The sequence below is a fragment of the Pomacea canaliculata genome, linkage group LG9, assembly GCF_003073045.1.
Source record: "Pomacea canaliculata isolate SZHN2017 linkage group LG9, ASM307304v1, whole genome shotgun sequence".
In the NCBI taxonomy this organism is placed as follows: domain Eukaryota; kingdom Metazoa; phylum Mollusca; class Gastropoda; order Architaenioglossa; family Ampullariidae; genus Pomacea; species Pomacea canaliculata.
This window is the reverse complement of record NC_037598.1, coordinates 20146929-20167946: the sequence shown is the minus strand read 5'-3', so window position 1 is coordinate 20167946 and position 21018 is coordinate 20146929. Positions and strand designations below refer to the sequence as shown.

At 42.8% G+C, this 21018-nt stretch overlaps 2 protein-coding genes across 3 annotated transcripts in view; both read right to left on the bottom strand.

The window, feature by feature from the left end:
* Positions 1-382: 382 nt before the first annotated feature.
* Positions 383-6812, bottom strand: LOC112572276 (myeloperoxidase-like). Its single transcript, XM_025251864.1, is given in 15 exon segments — positions 383-554; positions 817-922; positions 1169-1347; positions 1687-1897; positions 2163-2358; positions 2490-2793; positions 3163-3255; positions 3623-3730; positions 4059-4153; positions 4340-4403; positions 4877-5040; positions 5042-5057; positions 5382-5511; positions 6113-6210; positions 6681-6812. Coding segments are annotated over 12 exon segments (1551 nt in total). The 5' UTR covers positions 6796-6812; the 3' UTR covers positions 383-554; positions 817-922; positions 1169-1347; positions 1687-1729.
* A 1202-nt stretch (positions 6813-8014) lies between these two features.
* The window catches only part of LOC112572604 (dynein heavy chain 7, axonemal-like), a 41355-nt gene continuing 28351 nt past the window's right edge, over positions 8015-21018 (bottom strand). The window contains exons 38-61 of one of the 2 annotated variants that reach the window (XM_025252352.1): positions 20519-20776; positions 20114-20245; positions 19610-19840; positions 19167-19337; positions 18760-18978; positions 18409-18554; positions 17678-17892; positions 17267-17459; positions 16561-16753; positions 16083-16255; positions 15723-15863; positions 14982-15140; positions 14195-14339; positions 13659-13883; positions 13070-13249; positions 12645-12785; positions 11973-12110; positions 11391-11624; positions 10730-10915; positions 10235-10338; positions 9847-10051; positions 9398-9535; positions 9035-9126; positions 8015-8649 (exon numbers count right to left, since the gene is read on the bottom strand). In XM_025252352.1, coding sequence (XP_025108137.1) covers positions 8388-8649; positions 9035-9126; positions 9398-9535; positions 9847-10051; positions 10235-10338; positions 10730-10915; positions 11391-11624; positions 11973-12110; positions 12645-12785; positions 13070-13249; positions 13659-13883; positions 14195-14339; positions 14982-15140; positions 15723-15863; positions 16083-16255; positions 16561-16753; positions 17267-17459; positions 17678-17892; positions 18409-18554; positions 18760-18978; positions 19167-19337; positions 19610-19840; positions 20114-20245; positions 20519-20776 — 4281 coding nt within the window. In that variant the 3' untranslated portion in view covers positions 8015-8387. Of the gene's footprint in view, positions 8650-9034; positions 9127-9397; positions 9536-9846; positions 10052-10234; positions 10339-10729; positions 10916-11390; positions 11625-11972; positions 12111-12644; positions 12786-13069; positions 13294-13658; positions 13884-14194; positions 14340-14981; positions 15141-15722; positions 15864-16082; positions 16256-16560; positions 16754-17266; positions 17460-17677; positions 17893-18408; positions 18555-18759; positions 18979-19166; positions 19338-19609; positions 19841-20113; positions 20246-20518; positions 20777-21018 lie in introns of those variants that run through there. The other variant, XM_025252353.1, reaches the window with a different exon arrangement.

The following is a 21018-nucleotide window of genomic DNA, read 5'->3' as shown; positions in this document are numbered from 1 at the left end:
TTGCATATATTTTGGAAAAAAGGTGTGTGAAAATATTCATAGAGAGATAGTTATGTATCTTTGGCTACCGGTATGTCTTTAAATAATGGAAAAGTTTGATTTTTTTATGCACACGATAGATGAGCAAACGAGAGCGAGAGAGAAAGAATAAAAATAAAAGCCTAAATACTTACAAAAATTGGACAGACAGAAGGATAATGAGAAGGAGGAGGCAGAAAAAACTGAAAAAAAGACAAGAAAGAAGATATGACGAACGCGAAGTAAACAAGAATAAAAACCCATTCCTCAAAAATAATTTTATGCAAGTTTTATTGGTTTGCTGTTAGTGGGATAAAGCAGAAAAAAACCAAAGATTCTGTTTTCTGAACGAGGTAGATATAGATTTTCATAAAGAGGTTTTTTTATTTTGTCCATCCATAAATACCGTAATTAGCTTTTGGTAATGTTCAACGTCCAAAAACAAAGAATTTTCTCGAATATGAATTGGTTAATCAAGAAATGTGTCAACATTGATGAAATTCCTGTTTAGCTGCTGACAGAGCCTGAGTGGATTTCTGAAACATAATAGGAAGAACAACATTGGTGTAATGACTAGTAGGTGGGTAGTTTACAAAGGTGAACTAAGAGAAGAGAAAATAAAAGAAATTAACTTGAGAAACGAAAGACACCTTAAAGGTTTGTAGCTTTTGATTGACATCCATCCTTGAAGACAACCTAATACAATAGCTAAGCTATTATTTATACACCCCCCTAAAAGTTGTTGTTGTTGTTGTTGTTGTTGTTGTTGTTGTTGTTGTTGTTGTTATAGTCACTTACGTCCGAGAGACCGGCCTGAAGGCGTCGGCCTGAATGGAGCTGAGCCCTGGGATGGTCTGACACATCACCACCGCTGCTGTAACTTTTCGCAGTTCTGACAGTTGCTCTGACAAATGAACAATTTTATTTAAAACATGGAAAGAGCTTCTCATTTACACCATACTACTAAGACAATTAAATCATACCAATACTAACATAATAGTTCAATGTCCTTTCTAACTAATTATGCGAAAACACAGTCTACAACAGACAAGGTGGATAGGCCACTGATAAAAGTAAATAACTCTTTTTAATGAATATACAACAAGTGACAACATTTGTAGTCATTTGACTCCATTTGTTTAATGCTTACCGTTTGTGAAGGGGTTTGTGATTGTCCGACCGGGCAAATGTGTGAAGAAGAAACGGTCACCAAATTTCAACCTACGCATCTGCTCGCTGACCAGACAGTTGAGTGTCGCACCTATTAACCCTCCGCCAAAAGGAGGCTCCAGAAAACCTCCAACTATCAGTTCAATGTCGTTCACATTTCTGAAAGAAAAACGTAAACGGTAGTCGTTAGAATCTCCTTGTTCAGAACTCGCTGATATGTTGGAAAATTAATTTGCCTTTAGAATCACACGTATAATGTAAAACCTTATCAATAGCATTAAAGATTATTCTTTAAGCTGAGACACGATTTCTCCAAAGAAAAGTTCAAGAAGTAATTAAAGTCTGAATAATTAAACAGAGGAACTTTGACAAGATAAAAAAAAGTCACGAGAACAGCGTGTCTGTTGTTGTTGTTGATGATGATGATTGATGATTGATTGATGGTTGATGCTGCTGCTGCTGTTACTGATGATGATGGTGACGATGATGATTGCTCACTCGTAAACACTCTGCACAGCTTGCAGTAGAGGAGAGGCAAGATTCAAAGCCACACCCAGATGTTGGAAATCCCTGATGACCGGAGTCCACAGAACTCCCTGTACCTGTTGTACGGCGGCACGCCGTGGTCACGTGATCGCTGGATGTTGAATGACATCAGGTCGTATCCCGTCCCACGGACGCCGTTGACTTCGAACAGGTGGTTGATCACCTGTTGCAAGCACATGGCAACGACTCATTTGCTTCAAAACGCCAATTTATCTAAGCATATTGCACTATTGAAAAAGATCTCAAACCTTTCTGGAAATGGTTGATTTTATGAAAATCATTCTGTAGAAGCTGGACATAATTAACAGATCGCGATATGACATCGGCTTGACCGACCTGTACTTGGCTTACAACTTCGACATAAAATCCAGCCCTAGAATAACAAATACCAAGAGTAAGAGGAACACAGAATGGGTGATGCAGCTTACCTCTCCCGTGATGACAGAGTCAAACGGCTGAGACTGATCATCCGGGTCCTGGGCGTTAAAGAGTCCCATGGCCAGGTCATTGATGCGGGTTCTCACCACGGTCGGGTTCATGAAATGCTCGCGCAGAAGCAGGCTGCGTCCAGCGAGGTTAGAGGAGAATGCTGGAAGTTCATCAGGAATTAGGCTGTGTCCGAGTCTGAAGCAGAGTTTGCATGCGCTCGTGCAACTCATGGCATAGGAGTGATTTTCGAAATAAATTCTTATTTTATCCTTTAAAACAGTTTTAAGTTTTAGAAACATATTGAGCAACAGGTCCCAAGCCCTCACCTAAAAGCCGCCGAGGAGAAAGCGTTGAAAAGCGTGGCGTCGACGGACTGGTTATAGACCGAGCGGCCAGTGACGATGAGGCGATGACGAGCCATGGATGAGGGGCCGAGGATGATGGGCAGCCACTCCGCGAACATGATGTTCTGGATGACGCCCCCTACCAGACGTCGGGCGTTGTCGAAGATGGTGCTGTTGCTGAGGCCCGGCTTCTCCGCCTTGATGGCGCGTGCGATGCGGTTGTGGAGGCGCAGGAAGAGTGTGTGGATGGTGGCCAGGGAGGGTTGTTCGTTCGGCCGCTCGTCACCTGCCGGCATGCCACCCGAGAAAAAGTCAAAAGTCATAGGTCAAGGTTGTACTTAATGGCCAACCCGCGCTCAAAACTGATTTCAAATGAATGAGTTTGGTTCGACAAATGATTTGTGCTCTCTGGGCGAAAATAATGTAACTTAGTGTGACTGACTGAGAGAGTGTGTGAGAGAGAGAGAAGGAATGAATGAAAGAGTCTGTACTTCAAGATCGAAGTAAGATTCACACTGTCCACTGATACTGGAAGTGGTCGGTGAAATTAAAGAGATAGCGTAACGTGTGAGGGCTCATGTAACGTGATAAGGTGACACGTGAGGTGAAATAAGTCGAGATGAGGTGACGTGTGCGGGGAGATGCACTCACTCACCCGCTAGAAAGCACAACGGCTGGTTACATATACGAGCGGTCGTGGACGGTAGCAGCTCTCCAAAGGGTGAAGGTTCAAACCTCAGCAGGTAACCTAGCAACAAGAGCAAGAAACTCTCATGCATGCAATTACATGAATAGTTACACAAAGTGTCTTTGTTATCAGACTTGTGTGCGCATGCGTGTGTTTGCATTGTAAACGTGAAAGCAAATTTCGAATGACGACTTTGTGTTCTCTAAAAAAAAAAAAAAAAAAAATCAAATTTCAAGAATACATGAAAAACAATCGATGTTCATACATGTCTGTCTGGCTACCTCTTTTTCTATCTGCATGCATGTATTATAGTGTCTGCATATTTCTATATACATGTATATCACGGTGTATGTGAAGATGTTGAAGTGTATGTGTCGATGTATGGCTGAACGTGGGGACGAGGTGGACTAGAACGTGGCACAGTTACCAGTTCCATCTGGACCCTCTCTCAGTTCTCTCAATCGTTCCTCATCACTGCCGTACACCATGGACCCATCAATGAACGATGTTGGTTGGTTGATCTGCTCTCTCTTTTCTGGCGCCGAGGAAAAAAATGATTTGCGTCTAGAATTAGAACTGAAGATCCTACGAGCCTTGTGCTCAACATGAATTTGCAATAGAGTACTTGTGGTGGTGGTAATTATTGTTGTTGTTATCGTCATCGTCGTCATCATCATCATCATCATCATCATCATCATCATCATAGACTGAACAACCACGAAGGCAGCCAGAGAACATTACATTTGCATTTGCACTAATTGACCCGCCGAGCGCCTAGAAGATGGATTCTTCAAAAGAGGAGATAAGATCCCGAGGGACTTATGTCAGAGGAAGTGACGTAATGAAGGATGGCGCCCACTTACCGCCAGGAAACTGAGGTTTTGCTGCCACGGATCGTACAAACTGTCTGCATGGTCCTCGCAAAGCGCTGTCGGTGATGAGGATGGGGAAACATTCCCTGAGAGAAATATTTAGTTGCATCGTCAGTTGTAGCCAAGTCACAAGACCAGAAAAAATTCTAAATATAGCGAAGGGCGATGTTTCGATCTTTATTTGATTCCATCTTCTTGCATGTCAGTCCTAGAAGTATCTCTACATGTATTTACCTTCATTTTACTTGAATTCAAAAATCAGTTACACTTACTCTGGAGGGTTCGGCAAGAACCCATTCGTAACATTGTCACAGCATGTGATGGTCACACCGCCCTCTGTGAAAATGAAAATGAGGCTTAGCATGAATGAATAAAATGAAAATGTTCACAAAAAGAGTGCTTGTCGGGAAGAAACCATAAAACTAGGTCAACAGAAATGAAATATTTAAGATACAGAATAAAAAAAGAACAACAGTCTTTGAAAACAAGCGGAAATTATGATGGATGTGAAACATGAACACGCCACGAACTGCACAGGTTTAAGTAATAAATGGAAATTCTTTTGTTGATCCATGTAAGATGATATACATCACTAGAAGATTTTTGAAAAATTTCTTAAGTATCAAGTTTCAGTGCACTACATTCTGAGAAACGAATGTCCCGTCTTTTAACTATTCAGTTTCAGCAGGTAAAGCGAATTTACTTTTCATTCAAGGAACTGAATATTCCATCTTTTAACCACTTTCAGCAGCATAAAGAGACTTACAGTCCAAAGCACGGTTTATTTGCGTTTTTGAATAAAAGCTTACCGGTGGGCAGCGGAACGAGGGCGAAGTCGTGGTCGAGGAACTGTCCCCACTGCATGAGCAGGAGGGTGAAGGGGCGACTGGGGCGAGGAGGAAACGCGGGGTTACCGTGGATGGTGAGGCTGATGTCACGGGCACTCCTCAATGGCAGACCGCTGACCCCTCGTGCGGGGCGAGTTCACACCTGTTTGGACATCAAAACAGAAAGTGAACACCTTTTCTCACGTAAGGGTGGTGTGCATAGCATTCGGTGACATCTGTTCGTACACAGCATCGATCCTTAGGGTTTTTATTAAATTTCTCTAAAACCCATTTTCACTTTGCAATTTTGAGTTAAAGGAATAATTACTCAGTGGCTTTCTCCACCACCGAAGGCGTACTAAATGCACTTTATATACAGAAACATGCACAAAGTGACACGAAAGCAATAGAAAATACACTGTATGAAGCAGACATTGAAAACGCTTTATTCTGTTCTCACAGACAAGATATCAAGAGAAGAACTTACCATCGTCGTAGACAGGCTCCAGCAGACGGTTCAGCTTGACACGAGAGGCTCCAAAATACGGGTTCTCCAGATTATTGCAAGTGCCGTCAATGGAGCGGAACGGGTTTTGCCGTTGTTGTTCTGTGCACGTCTGAAATGCACCAAGAGCGGGACTACAGCTCCTTGCAGTGGTTGCCTATAGCGTGTCAACGTTCTTCTCAGGTGTCTATGTGTTTTTCTACAATACTTCGAAAGACTGTCTAAAAATATGCAATTTTGTTTTTAAACTGACACCTGCTTTTGTTTGTTTGTTGTTTTTGTTTGGTCCCAGTGTTTCCCTTATCTGTGGTGTGAAGGAAGGTGACAGGACGATCAAGAGAGATCATACGCACCGACTCAAGAAAAATATTCGCTTGAGAAATTCTTTGGCAATAGTGCTGTTCAAACTACTTGCAACTGACGAAAAATTCATCAAGTTTATATACCTAGCTAAACATATAATTACGAAACCTATGCGTTTGTGTGTTTGCTTATCACATAAGGAAGTACTCACAAAATCAAGCGCGCGAGCACACGCACACCAATGTACAAAGATCGTTTACAGGGAAGAGATATTTCTCGAATCACTATTCCATCATAGAGTAGTATAAGTGAGTGTCTGTTGTTAGAGTAATATAAATTAATGTTTTATTATTATTATTATTATTTTCCCACAATCTTTGTTTTCAATCTTCAAATTGTTTTTCTCTCACCAGAGTCGAAGACTGTTCGTCCATATCAGTACAGTAGTTGTCTAGAGCACCGTTCAGTTCTGCCGCCATGAGATGGGGTGACGCCACACACGAACCATCTGAAGCCCACAGAGCAAGCGAGGAATCAAACGCATCGTAAACAAGTTGAATTATGGTGTTACGATCTTGTCATAAATTTCCAGACCAAGCTAAAAATTTCCAAACAGCCAAATGGAGAAGTAACTCTTGACAATCAGGGTGCATAATCATAAAGCAGATATTCTCAGAGAAGCCTGGACGTGTTGTAGGTCCTGTAGATGGAATAAGCCACAGATCAAGAAGGTCGGCTGATAATAGAAAGTTTTTTCTTTCTTGTGTATGGTCCACAGTTACATCTTCAGAGATCTTGACAGCGATGAAGGCATTTAGAAGAGATGAAGCAAAGCAGGAGTAAAATGCCAAAAGAGCAACAAGTGATATTGTCAAACATTTGTGCAAGATTTAAGATGTATTTATCTCAAAGATATTTTGGCTAATTCATAGTTACCATCATGTCAGAATATATAAAAGCTTGACAGGTTATAATTACCAGCACTGTTAGCAAACATAATTAGGAACACAAGGTACGTGGATTTCGTCAGCATTGTGGTAGACTTTGCGAAGACCATGCTTGTAGGGACGACACTTGGAGGCTGACCTTTCATGAACCCTCACCTTTCAGTCGAACTGCTTGGCTTTTAAAGAGGATCCGTGGGATCTGAGTCGTCATGTCCTGTTACCCTTCAACCAATCAAAACAGTTTTACTCAGTCCTTTCATGCATCTTCGAAAAGTAAGTCAAGCTGAAAATAATTTTTCTCATACAGAGCTTAGGCTTCCTTGTAAGCAGTTACCTGTCCTACTTACCTTACGGAGCAGGAACTTACTTTGATGTCCAGTGCTCACCGCTATGATCTGCACTTTTTGGCGGACGTCAAAGGAAATGTGCGCAACAACAAAAGGGACGAGAGGTAGAGATGACAAGTTCTGATTAGAACTTCATGAATTTGTAATGAAAGAAGGCAAAGTTGTTGGATGATGTTGATCATCCATTGCTTATGCCAGGTTCGTTTAAACGTTGTGGACAGTTTAAAGGAAAGCAAGAACTCTCCAAGGGTGACCAAACGAAACTGTGTGTAAGGTCTGTCGCTAAGTGCTTTGATCTTTAACATCGCCTTAGAAAGATTTTTAAAAATGAGAGTAAAGTCGTTTTCTCAAGGCAACACGGGAAATTCAAGGAAATAAGTGTTGTTTTCTAAGTTATACAGTGATGCCCAGACCTCGCGGACACTACTTCATGTTTATTTACCCCAAGAAATCGCTGCCACCGATTTATGACTTTGGTTTTAGGGGTAAAATGTCTTATGTGGGATCAGGACACAGTTTGATGACTTCGAAACACGACAATTGTCCACATTGTCCCCAGGGTAACGACTTCAGAACTATGCCTCCTGCACTCTTGTTATCAAGCCGGAACATCCTTTTACATGCCGGTGCATAAGGATCCAAATTTAAATATATATGTACACGCGTGAAGACAGGCAGACTGACAGACTGACTGACTCAAGATCTACCGTATAGAAATAAAACATATGTGGGAACAGAATTAAATTGGTAGAACAGACAAGTTTATATCAGAGCCTTCTGGTCATTATCGTCATTATTCATCCCTTGACCGGTAGCTGTCGTTGGGGGAGGGAGCATATATATGCCAAATAGCATCTGCGATATTATCAAAGTGTACACTGCATACGGAACTACAGCAACGGTGTAATGCGTACTTGAAAATAATGCTAAATAAATAAAGAAATAAATTTGACACTTCATGCTTTGTTCCTTTCTCTCTCACAGACACCTAAAAATCCACACAAAAAGACGGTACATACACTACCTTTATTTCATTATTACGTTGAAGAGAGAAAATTGAAAAAACCTTTTTAAGATCCTTAAATTACAAAATGCCGTTTGGAGGACATAAAGATGCTCCGGTTAGACAAGATTTGAGTTTATCTCGACATGGGATCTTAATGCGCGTTTGATGTACATGACATCTGTGAGCTATGTGATTAATGTGAAAGATTGAATCCTGCCAGCCCAACACTCGCCCAGTCATTCACACCCACACACAGGAACACATACTCTTAGAGACATGAGTACACTCACAAACGCACACACGCACACACGCCCAATCACACACACAGTCTCTTGATGTTCATCAGTTTCTCTCCCCTTTAAAGATCTCGGCAACCTTTCGTCGCTCAGTCGTCGAGCTGACAGAGAGCAGCGCATCCTCTCTTGATCCAGTGCTGCACGGGCTTCTGGGTAGGGAGGAGGATGGGCAGGACGAAGTTGGTGGAGTGGCCGGTGGTGGACAAGACGCCCTTACGTTCGCTCGTCTTGTACACAGGACACCGGTAGCGGTTGTCCGAGTAGTCAATTTTATCCATCATACTCGGCATCAGCAACAACACCGGGAGGGGCTCGTTCAGAACCTTCGGTAGCTGCTCCTCCAGGTTCATTCTGCGCATGGAGACAAACCTTGACATGGTCGTAAAAAACGAGCTCGAGAAATTCTGCAGACTACTCTATGAGTAGAGAATTTTTTTTTAAAATAAAATAATTCGCAATTATTGGATCCGTTCTTTGCTTAGAACTGTGGTCTGGATAAAATCATTTACAGCCTGGTTTATAATTTTTGAAATGAATAAAGCAAGCTGGCAGTCACTGCTGGCTGTACGTCTTCCATCATGCCAAATTGTAACATTATGTTGCCTACATCTCTCTCTCTCTCTGTAATATGAGTGTGTCGGTCAGATATGAAGCTACATGATATGATGTGATATGAAGCTACATAACTTATAATTACAATAATATCATCATAGAAAAGAACAAAAGAACAATTTACGTCGTTGAATCCCATCTGGCCCCGTCCAGGAAGAGCCCCCACACGTAGGCTCCATCGTCCGGGGCTTTGTCAACTTTACTTGTGTTCTGCACCTGTTCGAATTATTAGATTGATTGCTGCTGCTATTGATGGAGGTGTTGACGATAACAAAGACGACGATGACAAAACGATTATGACAACGTGAGATGTAATGATTACGTTGAATAATGACGTCATCTCCAGGTAGCTTTGTGACGAGTCAGGTAACAGAGTCACATGCAGCAAGGGCCAAGAGGTGTTTTGTTCGTTCAATTCCTACGTTAGGTCTAAAGATTCTTACGTATATAGATGGGAGGATGGTAACGGACTATGTATTCCTCTTACCAAGAAGTCGAAGGCCAGCTTGTCGATGGGAATGGTGTACTTCCTGGCAAAGTTCTGCACCACCCCGGTCAGAAACGCCTGGGTAAAGAAAAACCCGACACCCAGAACATGTTTGGCTTTCCCATGGTCATACCAATCCTGGGGAGAGACGAACTCACCGTCACAAAACATGAAACAATTATTGTTCCTGGATAAATTTCTTCCTATGTCTTAGATCTTCCATTCAACCTTCAGTCCATCCATGCTCACACTGATCTATTAGTCCATGCATCTTTTAAATATGTATCTCATATACGTACACTCACGCGGGGAGAAAAGGGGAATTTTGACTGTTGTTATACGTTTTTCAGATTTTAGCAGCCAGAAAATATATAAAGAATTAATGATTTGTTTCAGTTTAGCTAGCGCCTCTTGACATCTGACCCCATGCAGGCGGAGGACTGACTAACCTGCAGGAACTTGAGGCGGTCGAGGAAATCAGTGACGTAGGAACCCAGAGGCTTGAGTGATGGGTAGGAGACCTTCATCCACATGGCAGGCAGCTTCCCGATGAGAAGACTGCGACAGAGAGCTTCTAACTGCGCCGACATCACCACCAGCCCCTTGATGGCCTTCTTCACGTTCTGAAGCGAGGTCCGGATCACGCTCAGCAGCCTGTCAGAGGAAGGAAAAGATCGACAACGACGACGATGATAATAATAAACAGATCTGGACATATTGCAAACGCATTTTACGTCTTCGACATCACCAGGGTAGACAAAGCGATAGTTCACAGAATTCTCAGTTTGAGAATGTCGGTGTGTTTGAGGATGAGGTAAGAAACATCTGTGTACATACCTGTTGAACCTCTCCATCTCCTGCACGAGGACTGTGTTCATGCTTTCTGAGTACACCACAGGGTATCGCTTCGTGGCTTGCTCCACATTGAAGTTTTCTGGTATCTATGGAGATCAGATTTTAAAGAATTTAGTGACATTTACACTCCATTTTTGGGGTTTATTTTTCTGTTTGTAAGCTTCGATGAGTTATAACTAATACCTTTACTGATGTCCCAATTATCGCAAACATCGCCGTTATTTCCTCGTGTTTTAAACACTTTATTTCCCCAGGAACAAAACTTATTCTTTCTAATGGATTGGTTTTTTTTCTGCAGATGATGCTGTAGTTCAAGCTAACAAGACTAGCGAGACCACATCAACAATCACAACGATAACACTAACAACTGTTGTTAAATACACAAGACCACGACGACGATCGACATGAGAACCTGCACATCGCAGGTGACAAAAAAATGATGTGAGTAAAACTTTTAAAAGAAAGAAATATTGAGACCTTGCTGAGAATATCGGAGGTAATGTTGAAGAGTGTTTTCTCGCTGTCCTCATCGCCACCTTCCCCTGAACCTCCGAGCGTGAGGAGAAGTGAGTCGAAGAGCTCTCGCACGTCTGCCAGCTCCCGGCTGATGTCCACGTTGTCGTGCATGCCGAACACTTCCGGATATTGCGTCATAGGCAGTGACTAAAACAGAAAGACCGCAGACAATGGTGAGAGACGTGTGTAGGTGGATTGCTGTCTGTATGCCAAGACCAACGCTTAGCCTCTTGCGAAGTTTTCCGCTGTTAGTCTCGGCGAGCCGTAACAAAGAATGTGAATAAACCGGAAGCTATGTCGTCTAATGCCTCGTTTTAGTAATTAACTGGAAAAAATCGTCTGCCAACATTCGAGGGATATTAGTTTGTGCTCCACTCTCTCTTTCTTAAAGGGCTTCTTCACGTCAAGACTTATTTCCAATGACTGAGCAGAGCTCAGTAAAATTACTATTGCCGAGATCTGTAGGAATAACTCCCTTCTGTTTTCGAGATACACGAGGTAAACATCACCACTGACAGAGATCAGCAACACATACACTATAATTTATACCATAGAAACTCATAGAAACCAATTTAAATTGGAATCAAATGAATGTGTGGAATCGTTGGAAGTACTGAGCTACCCTGATGAACTCGACGTAGTGGTCATAGGAGCCCTTGGTCGGGCAGTAGTACAGGCCGCTGGGAGAGAACTTGTGCTTGGGCGTGGAGACGACCTGAGGGTTGTAGAAGTCCCTGAGGATCGTCATGAGGCAGCGGCGGTCCCAGTCGTCTGTGACTCGACCCCCGTAGTTGCACTCCCCCGTCATGTAGGTGATGGCGTCGTAGGGAACTTCGTCGTACTCGTTAATGAACATCTGATGAAGGCAATGGCAGTGTCAGAACTCTCAGGACAGAAGGATCACACTAGCGTAATGAAATAATTTAAGAAAACAACCCCTGAAAACAAGCAAAACAAACAAATAAACAAACGGGAAAGCAAGAAACAAAATAAACTGAGCACTATCGCACTTGAGATAACTTCAGTTTGGGTTAAAAAATGGAGAGATAACGTCAGATCTGGTTGAGGCAACCCAGTAATGGTAACAATATTAATGCTGTTTGGTTTAGCTGGAAGGGATGAAGATTTTTACTTAGAGGACGTACAGAGCAGTGTAGTGCCCCGAATACTTGATCATTTTTTTTTACAAAGGTCACTGACTGACCTGTAACTGGCGCACAGAGATGCGCAGGTCGGACTCATTAAAGCCGTATGAAATGTTCCAACCCATTGGACCGAACTTCCGCCGTTCTTGCACCAGCGCGTGGAAGAAGCACAATCCAAAAAGCAGCTTCTTGAACGTCTGAACAGTAAGGTGTTGTACAGATGTCGAACGATCACGAACAAAAGAAACATTTTAAGAAATACCCGCTATCATCAGTTTGTCTATCCCGTTGTCTGGTCCTCTAGGTGTGTGGTTTATGGAAGTACATTAGTTTGTAAACCAATCTACTTGAATGTATAAATCTTTGACATTTTAAGACACACGACGGTTATATTGCAACTTTGGCACACACAGACACTTGGTCAAACCTTCGTCTGGTTAAGAAGAGCCTTTAGTTATGCTACTGCTACTGATGCTGTAGATAATGTTGCTGGTGGTGACAAAGGAAAAGAAGGCAATGGCTACTACCATCATAATGATAGATAAATTTACTTTATCTAAAGAAGTACAACTAGATGGTTTCACGAACCAATTTAATCCAATACCCTGAAAATATATCTTAGTCTACACCGTAATACTTTGTAATAATATTCCAAGTCCAAATGCACCGTATCCCTAGAAAAACAGCAGGACACAGGTCAAAGGCTAAATTAGCCTGTCTGATGCTCTGACCTCATCCTTTCCTGGGCAACCGGCAAAAAAGGCCTCGTCGCTGATTGGGTCGTTGAGGTACGACTTGAGGATGTTGGCCCTTAACCCTGTTGGGGGCTCGTTGGTCATCTTGACGCCATTTTGCAGCACTGCCACCGGAAACTGCGCGAAAATAAGTTAAGATACACGCTTGTATTCAAACACCAACTAAATTCCTGCTCAATTTGCTGTCTTGTATATTGTTTTTGTATGTATTTGTGGCTTACAACGTAGTTTTCTTTACTCATATCTCTAGTCAGAATTGAAAGATGTTCTTGAACGTCAAGAGTGATAAATCATCTCGGAGGGAGGCGTCAGTGCCACCTGTTACCTCGACAGCCAGATTTACGTGAGGGCGATGCCTATCTTCTCCTTCACTTGACATTCCTCTAAGCCCCAGCACTTACCTTTGGGGAGGGGTAGCTGGTAAGCCAGAGACGAAAGTCCCTTGTTGTATTTTCAGGTGACATTTCCTCACAGATCCTCTCCAGGTCGGTCATCCAGGACACCGCGAGGTGACAGTTCTGTAGCAGCACCCACGTCCCAGCCTCCTGGGCCAGTGAAATCATGTTGGCAGCGATGGGACCCTTAAGGTAGATCACAAGAACTCTCGGGGTGTAAATCCTAAAGCCTGCACCAACACGCAGCACTGATACTACACGAAGACGGGGTGTACACGTGTGTGCATACTTGTATTTGTACGCTTGGGGGGGATGCTCGTAAATAAATGTCTGTGTAGGCTAGAAGTAAAGAAAATATTTACAGACATCACTTCTAATAATTCTGATGTTGCTACTGTGTGTGATGGAGTAGGAGGCGCAGAAGCAGCAGATAAACAACAACAACACAAAGAAGTAAAAGAAGAAAAAGGAAAATAAGAAGAATAACAAGACGAGCAAGAAATAAAACACGACAACTAGGATACAGCAGTGTCTCAAGTCCGCCGTTCTTGACATCTGCTAACCTATGATACAAAATACGTTTGACTCTACAAACCTGTCCCTGGCCAAGGGATATGGAGTTAAACTTTTCCCCACCAAACCCTTTGTCGTCCGCAAATTTCAAGAGACTCATGGTGGGGTCAGCGCCAGGGGAGAGCACAAAGATGAGGGGCGTGCAGGCGCTGGAGTCATTGTAGGACCTGGACAGATCAAAGGGAGGTGGCTCCACAAATTTCTTCCCCAGCTTCTCCATGACGAACTGCGTGACAGCCTGACCAATCTGTGGTGCAGAGAAAATAAAAAGTCAGTTTATACAGCCGCTTTAGAAAAAAAAATGTGTGTCTCTGTTAAGGGGCCAGTCATTTCACCCCAGTCCTATCGCCCAGTCAATGCCCATCCCAGTTATCTGCCCGCTAGGACTACAAAGGTGTCTCCAAAGTCGATGACTTCAACTACTTTTCCGCTACACAGAAAGAAGCTAAATGATCCATCTTGGATAGACTAACCCACTCGAAAACATAATTCATGAACATATATATATATACTTTTTTCGATACGTCACCTGACTTATCCTGATCCCCAGTCCCTTACCTTGTCCTCCCGCATGATCCTCAGAACAATCATGCGCTGGAAGTCGGTGAGGTTCTCCTGCCATGGAGCCGGCAATTCTGTGTTGTGGGGTTCTTTAGAGTTGTAATACTCCAGCCACTGGTCGGTGTTTTTCTCGAAATCTTCCCTGGTGAAGGGCAGTGAAGTCAAGAAAGGAGAGGCCGGCAGACTGAACTATGGGTACTCTAGTGACGTATGCATTATCTTAGATATGTTGGATGTTGTTAAAATCTTTACTACTTTCTGCTTCAGTGTCAGTAGCATTTCGGCATTCAATAATTCATACTTGCTTAATTTTTCTTTCTTTCTCTATGAGTTTTTCTTTGACTTTCTATCATTTTCTTTTCTTTTATATTATTTTACGTATATTTCGGCAATATTGAGTTCTGATCTGAGTTGATTATCCATAAAAACAAACTGTCAAATAGACAAACACAACACTCGTCTGTGAGATATTTGTAAACAAAAATACAAGAGAAGCTAATTCTGTTTTCATGGGAGGTAGTGGAACTTTTCATCTGTCATATTTATTCCAGAAATTATGAATGCATATGACTATTTCCCATATGTATACTCAAGGAATTATGGTGAACGAAGGAAGCATAGTACACAATGTGTTCAGCTGACATATGATTGTATTGACTGCAATTTGTTTCTCGGCTGCGATGTTATGATGTCATGGAAATAAAATGTTTAATTAAAAAAAGCCACTCATCTGTGAGGTCGTTAGACAGACAGGAAACACAACACTGAGTAAGATAATACGAACCTGAATTTTTCAAAACCTTTCAGATCCTTCAGGCGGCAGAGCTCGTCCCAGCTTTTATCGCTCAACCAACCGTGAGTAGGGTTCTTCAACTTGTTTTCAAGTCCGATCCCTCCAGTGAGCAGAAAGAGAAACTCTTTTTGATTCAGATCGTTACGGGACCTGCAGTACAAACAAGTCAGAAAGGTCAACAAGGTCCATCCACACTAACGCGACACACTCCAACAGTTTCAAATGACAGAAGCGACCTCCCTACACTCTGCACCGATTTGGGAATTCTGTTGGATGCTGGTTGGATCTTCTAGGCACGCTACAATAAAAAAGTATAAAAAAAAATAAAAAAATAACTGCGTCCCTGATGAAAAAGAAAGGTAAAGGTATCAGACTAGTAAGTGAGGGCAAAGACAGTTAGTCGTCGACCCTGTCGTAGTCTTTAACTAATTTATATTTCTTGGTAAGTCAGGTAAGAATTTATGCAGGTTGGTGAGAGGAAGATTTCCAGCCATAGCCCTAAGCAGGCCTCGAACTATCAACCTTCTGCTAGACAGTAAAATGCACTAACCACTAGACTACGAAAGCTTCCAAAGAAAGAAAGAAAGGGAAGGGTTGATGGAGAGAGCTATAGACCAGAAGAAAGAAAAAAAAAGAAGAGAATTCAATTAAGGAATTTTAAATTTTTAGAGAAAATAAAGTTTAATATTGTAATATTAATAATCTAATATAATAATGTAAATTTAAACACACTTCAGAATGTTGCAGCACAAAGTAAAGGAGAAGAGTAGCTTGTCCTTTTCGAAAAGCGAGCGACAGACGTTGCTGTACAAGTTGTACGTGAAGTGGTCCGACAGGTACTGCAGGCGCTTCTCCAGAACCTTCGACTTGTTGCTGAAACAAAGGAAAGGCATGGCAATCTGCTTCAGGCTAGTAACGGAACATATGGATGACAGCTTACTAGTAAACACGCAATGTCCATGATCTTTAATGGAGGACAATGATTTTGAGAACAATGGCGTCTTAAGTAAAACAGAACTCATTTTTATGTGTGTGTGTGCGTGTTCGTGTGTGTGAGCGAGAGAGAGAGAACATGTTTTCTGCTGACAATACCTGTCGTGAATGGATGAGACGAAGAGATTGACGAACCAGGTGAGGGCGTACTGATACATGGGATCTATGTTCGGTAGCTCTGTGATGCAGAAGAACAAGATGGCAGAGTAGTGGGCAATGGGTCGATAACCCATTCTGGAGGCTTCGATTTTTTTCTCCGTTTCCTCCCCGATCTGTTTAAAAAGCATAATAAAATAGGATAAGAAAGTCTTTTATTATACTGCTTAACAATCTTTTCGATATGTATCTATGAGTGTTTATAATTTTTTCATTATTTTGTATTGTTGTTTGTTCATATCCTTCGTTATCTGTCATTTTCCTTTATTTCTGTACTACCTTCTTCCTTCATTTCTTCATTCATCTTTTTTTCTTTATTTCATATTACTTTTGTTGTTAACTCTATTTCCCCATCATTACTCATCCATTTCCCTTTTTTATATATAAAACATCTAATGCCATAATGTAAAAGGAGGCTTAACTTCTGCTTTTTAGTGATCTCGACTGAGAGCACTTTGGACGAATCCAGAATTTGGATGGCCGACTCGTCTTCCAGAATATTCCCTTCTGATGCTGAGAGAGTGTGCAGGATTTTGTCCTCGATCTCTTTCAGAAGCCGCCTGTTGGTTGCGTTGGTTATCACTAGCTGCTGTCGTTCATGCTCCAGCTCTGGTCTAGAGGACGAAGACAAGACCCGTAAATAATGTAGACATCAAAGGAGTCAACAACAGGAAGAGACAGATCCCTCATTCAATTAGATTCTAGGAAAGGGCAGAGTTATTGGAGAAGAGTAACTCATCTGACACTAACTGGTAGGATTCCATATTAAGCAAATGAACTAAACACAAAAATTGGGTTCTCTAAGGACGATACAAACGTATGTACACAGAAAAGTAATCTCTGAAGCATCGGTTTTTTTCCTACCATGAACTGCGTGCAGGATGCTATTTCTTTCTGCCAATGACCTTCCCACAGCAGGTGTTAGTTTTCTCTACGTGGTGACGATGACACATGGCGCGGTTGAAGGCACTGACATGATGAGTAATAAGTATGAAATGATGAGTCTAGAACGGCTAAAACTAGTAAAGACGATGCAGCCCTTCCTCGATCCCTACATTATAAGATGCCGACCGAGCCAAACGATCACGCTAAGGTCTCAAAGGACGAATCACAGGGTGACTTCTGACCTCTCCTTCGCTACCACGATGCCCAGCAGCTGGTCCTCCAGGCCTTCCCGCGTGATCATGAAGTTGAGGAGGGAGACTTTAGTGGACAACTCTGGCAGGTAGTGGGGATTGCGCAGCTTGGTAGTGATGTAGAAGCGGAAGTCGTGGGAGTACTCCACCAGGGTGTCACCCAGGCGAATCATATCCATACCACCTTCACACACATGCCGCAAACAAGCACCAAACACACAAGCAAACAAAGAAGATCATACAATATAAATTAGAAACTTTTTGCTTCCGCTGAGCAAAATTCTTTTAAAGTCGGACGAACGGAAGGAAAGATCGTAATTGTCCTACACAATTTTACAACGAGCGTCCAGGTCAGCAGGTCAGCAGGTCAGCAGGTCAGTATAAACAAGGTTTTAGACTTACTCTGCTTGAAAGTCTGCTTCAGCAGCAGCGGCTCCAGGGAAGGGTCAAGATCTTCGCCCACGTTCTCCATCAGGACGGGGTTGCCGAACGTGATGCAGTTCTCCAGTGTCCGCATGAAGTCACTGTCCGTTAACTTAATGACAGACAAAACGTTGTCCTTTTCCATGTTCTTCACCCAGCGGTTGGCTTGCCCTTGAGGGTCAATCATCAGAGGCCTACGAGAATTAAAGATGAACTTATAGAGTAGACCATACACCTACTTTAAAGAGCAAACCAACAGCTTAAAAGCACGATATTCACTAGATTGTTAACACAACAGAAAAGACGATTTCTGGCTTTTTGTTTCTTCTTAAAGGACAAATGGGGGTGCTTAAAAAGAACAGAGAAGATAGTATATGTCGACATCTGAGTAAATATTCTTCTTCTGTTCTCGAGATATACAATATCAATCATCATACACAAAAGGGAACAAAATCGCTTGTTTTCACCTTTGTATATGGTTCCCAGGGGCTAAGACGTAGAAGTATCAATATACAATCCTAATGTCTGTGTTAACCTTGGTGACGTTTGTAGGCAAGTATCTCAAGCACGGAAGGAAGATATTCACCCACATTTGGGGAAAAAAACAATCGAAAAAAACAATATTGTACCCTACTAGTCCTTTAAAATTTTAATTATCACCACATGGGACTGCAGTGAAGCCCTCTACCCGAGAACAATGCAACACCCACCACCGCCTGGCATTGGCGACGATGACGCCGTTATCGATACTGAAGGAGTCCTTAGGAAGACCAGCGATATTCCAGGCTTGAATTTTGATTGGTTCCCCAAGGACGTGGCTGAGAGAGAAGTGCTCACTGCACGGAATTTTCTTCGCCTGTAAACAATCGTGGAAGGGGAAAGAAAATTATTACTGTCGTCATAAAAAGAAAAAAATTAAAGGTCAATAAAGGTCTTTTACGCCAAGTCAGTAGCTCAGCAATGGGCCCTAGACTGTGTCACAGAAACGAAAGTGTGTTCGAGTTAGGAACTGAACCCAGGACATGATGATACTGACGACGACGATGATGATGATGATTCACCTGACACTGCTGAACCCAGTCCTCAGTACACGAGTCACGGAAAGCAGAGGTGAAAGGTCCCAGGTAGGCGATAACGCCGGCCGAGATGAGGACGTCGCCGACGAGGTTATCGTAGATGATTTGCAAAAGGTCCGAGGCTTCCGTCCATCTTGTCTTTTCGCCGCCCAGCCCACCAATCAGCTTCTTGGCCCGATCTAGCTTCTTGCCGCAAAGGTCCACCTACACCAGAGACAAAGGACGATGGGTAAGAGGACTCAACTCTCTCTCTCTCTCTCACACACACACACTGCGTATGTACACAGACAAACAGGTAAACAATGCTAGTAGATGTTCGTAACTGGATCCGAGGACTAGTTCCCCTTTCTTTAACCAAGCCTCACTGCAAGCATAACCAAGTTTTTACTTACTTGATCCTCCAGGCGCTCCTTATCCAGTGTCATGGCATGAAATGTTGCTTTGAGGTCGGCCAGACGGCGCTCGACTTCGGCCAGTTGTCGTTGCTTCTCACGGAGGATGTCCATCGTCTCCGCCAGTTCAGTTTCTGCCAGCTGCAGCTTCTCTTTCTTGGGCGCCACCACCTGCAGTCACCAAGTTCACACTTGTGGCGAACATGAGGGAGCCCAACCCTCTCTGTCGGCGAACATGATAAGCCCACAGCCAGGAGCAAGACAGAAGCTTGTTTGAGTGCTAAGTGGATGGAAACTCGAAACAATCAGCTAAACTTAAGAGGTTGAACAACATGAAATTTCCATCAGCTAAAAAAAAGAGGGCTGGAAGTACCTTTTTCTAAGACTATCTGGCACGAAGATCATGGAAGGAGAAGAGGGAGTTAGGAGGGTTCAGTGCTCACCTTGGCCACCCGATCGTAGATCTCCATAGCGAGGATCCACTTACACAGGCCCTCCGCTGCAGAGGAGGCTTTGGCGGCTTTGGCAGGATCGAATTCCGGGTTGGTGCAGTATTCCTTGCGAATCTTCGTCATGACGTGCTCTGGAATGTTATCCTTGTCATACACCTTTAAGCTTGCCAGAAACGACATGTCTCCTAGCAGCTTCTTTGACGGACCCCAATAGTCAAAGATCTGAAAAAATACGGGGCAATCTGAGTTACTAAATCATCCTCATGGTCCTTATGATGCGTTGTCGCAGTGACAGGTGCAGCCATTAACCTGGTTCATGCAGTCTAAGATTTGTTGTGACTGAAAAGTCGATGAACGACGATGATCTAGAGATTGGCGCTGATTGCAGATTCTCATCCTACTAGCCTCTTCCCTCTCTTCCCCGATGTCCAGGTTCAGAATGTGAAGGATCAGATGAAAATTGAGACACACGGCTTGACCGACGTGGGGACCTACCTTAACCCCTGGCTTGTTGGGGTCAGGGATCTTGTCCGGCTTGATGTCCTTCATGACACAGACGGCCGCCATCACCAGCTTGACGCCGGATGGTGGGTTCTTCATGGACTTCACGATGGTGATGTCTTGTGGCTGGACATCAAACCAAGAGAGAAAACAATGAAAACGATTATCGTCACTGAAAAAGATTAGGAATGTCCTTCTGGTAATAGAGCATCCCGCTCTCTGCCGAACTTTCTATTCGATGAAATAATCATAGCATCTATTGCTTTGTTGTTTTAGCGTCTTCTGGGTAAAAACCTCGCATTAACCTACGTATTATTTAGCTGACTTCAAACCTGAAAGCTAAGTTCTAATGACTTGTTGACGAAATCGTTTGTTTGACGACAGTTTCGTCATCATCACCTTTAAAGTGTCGAGGGCATTCAAGGCAGCTTCCAGGGCTGGCAGGGCTTCTGCTAAATCCGCTTCGCACTCTTCCTTCAGTTCTTTGGCGGAGGCCGCCTTCTCATTAGCTGAAGCCTCATCAGCCTTCACCGTTATGGATACCTCCTCTACCTCAGATGACTCTTTTTCGATAACAACCATCATTGTGGCGTTTTCTGCCTGGGCTTTAACAAGCATCGGCTGAAGATCCTCTAGCTCCTTCTGCATGTCTGTTACCTTAAAATAAAATAATTTTTTTTTCCGAGAAAGTGGAGGTAGTTTGTAATAGTTTAATTTGTTTAAAATTAATTAACATTGCAGGAATTTATTCTATTGTTATTTAAAATGTGCATAACTCTGATATATGACGTCTTTGAAATCTCTCAACACATACAGGGCAGGGCACAGAGATGACGGATGCAGTTCAGGTAGACACTTTCGATCAGGAATACCATCAACTCTACTTTCTCTCTTTAAAG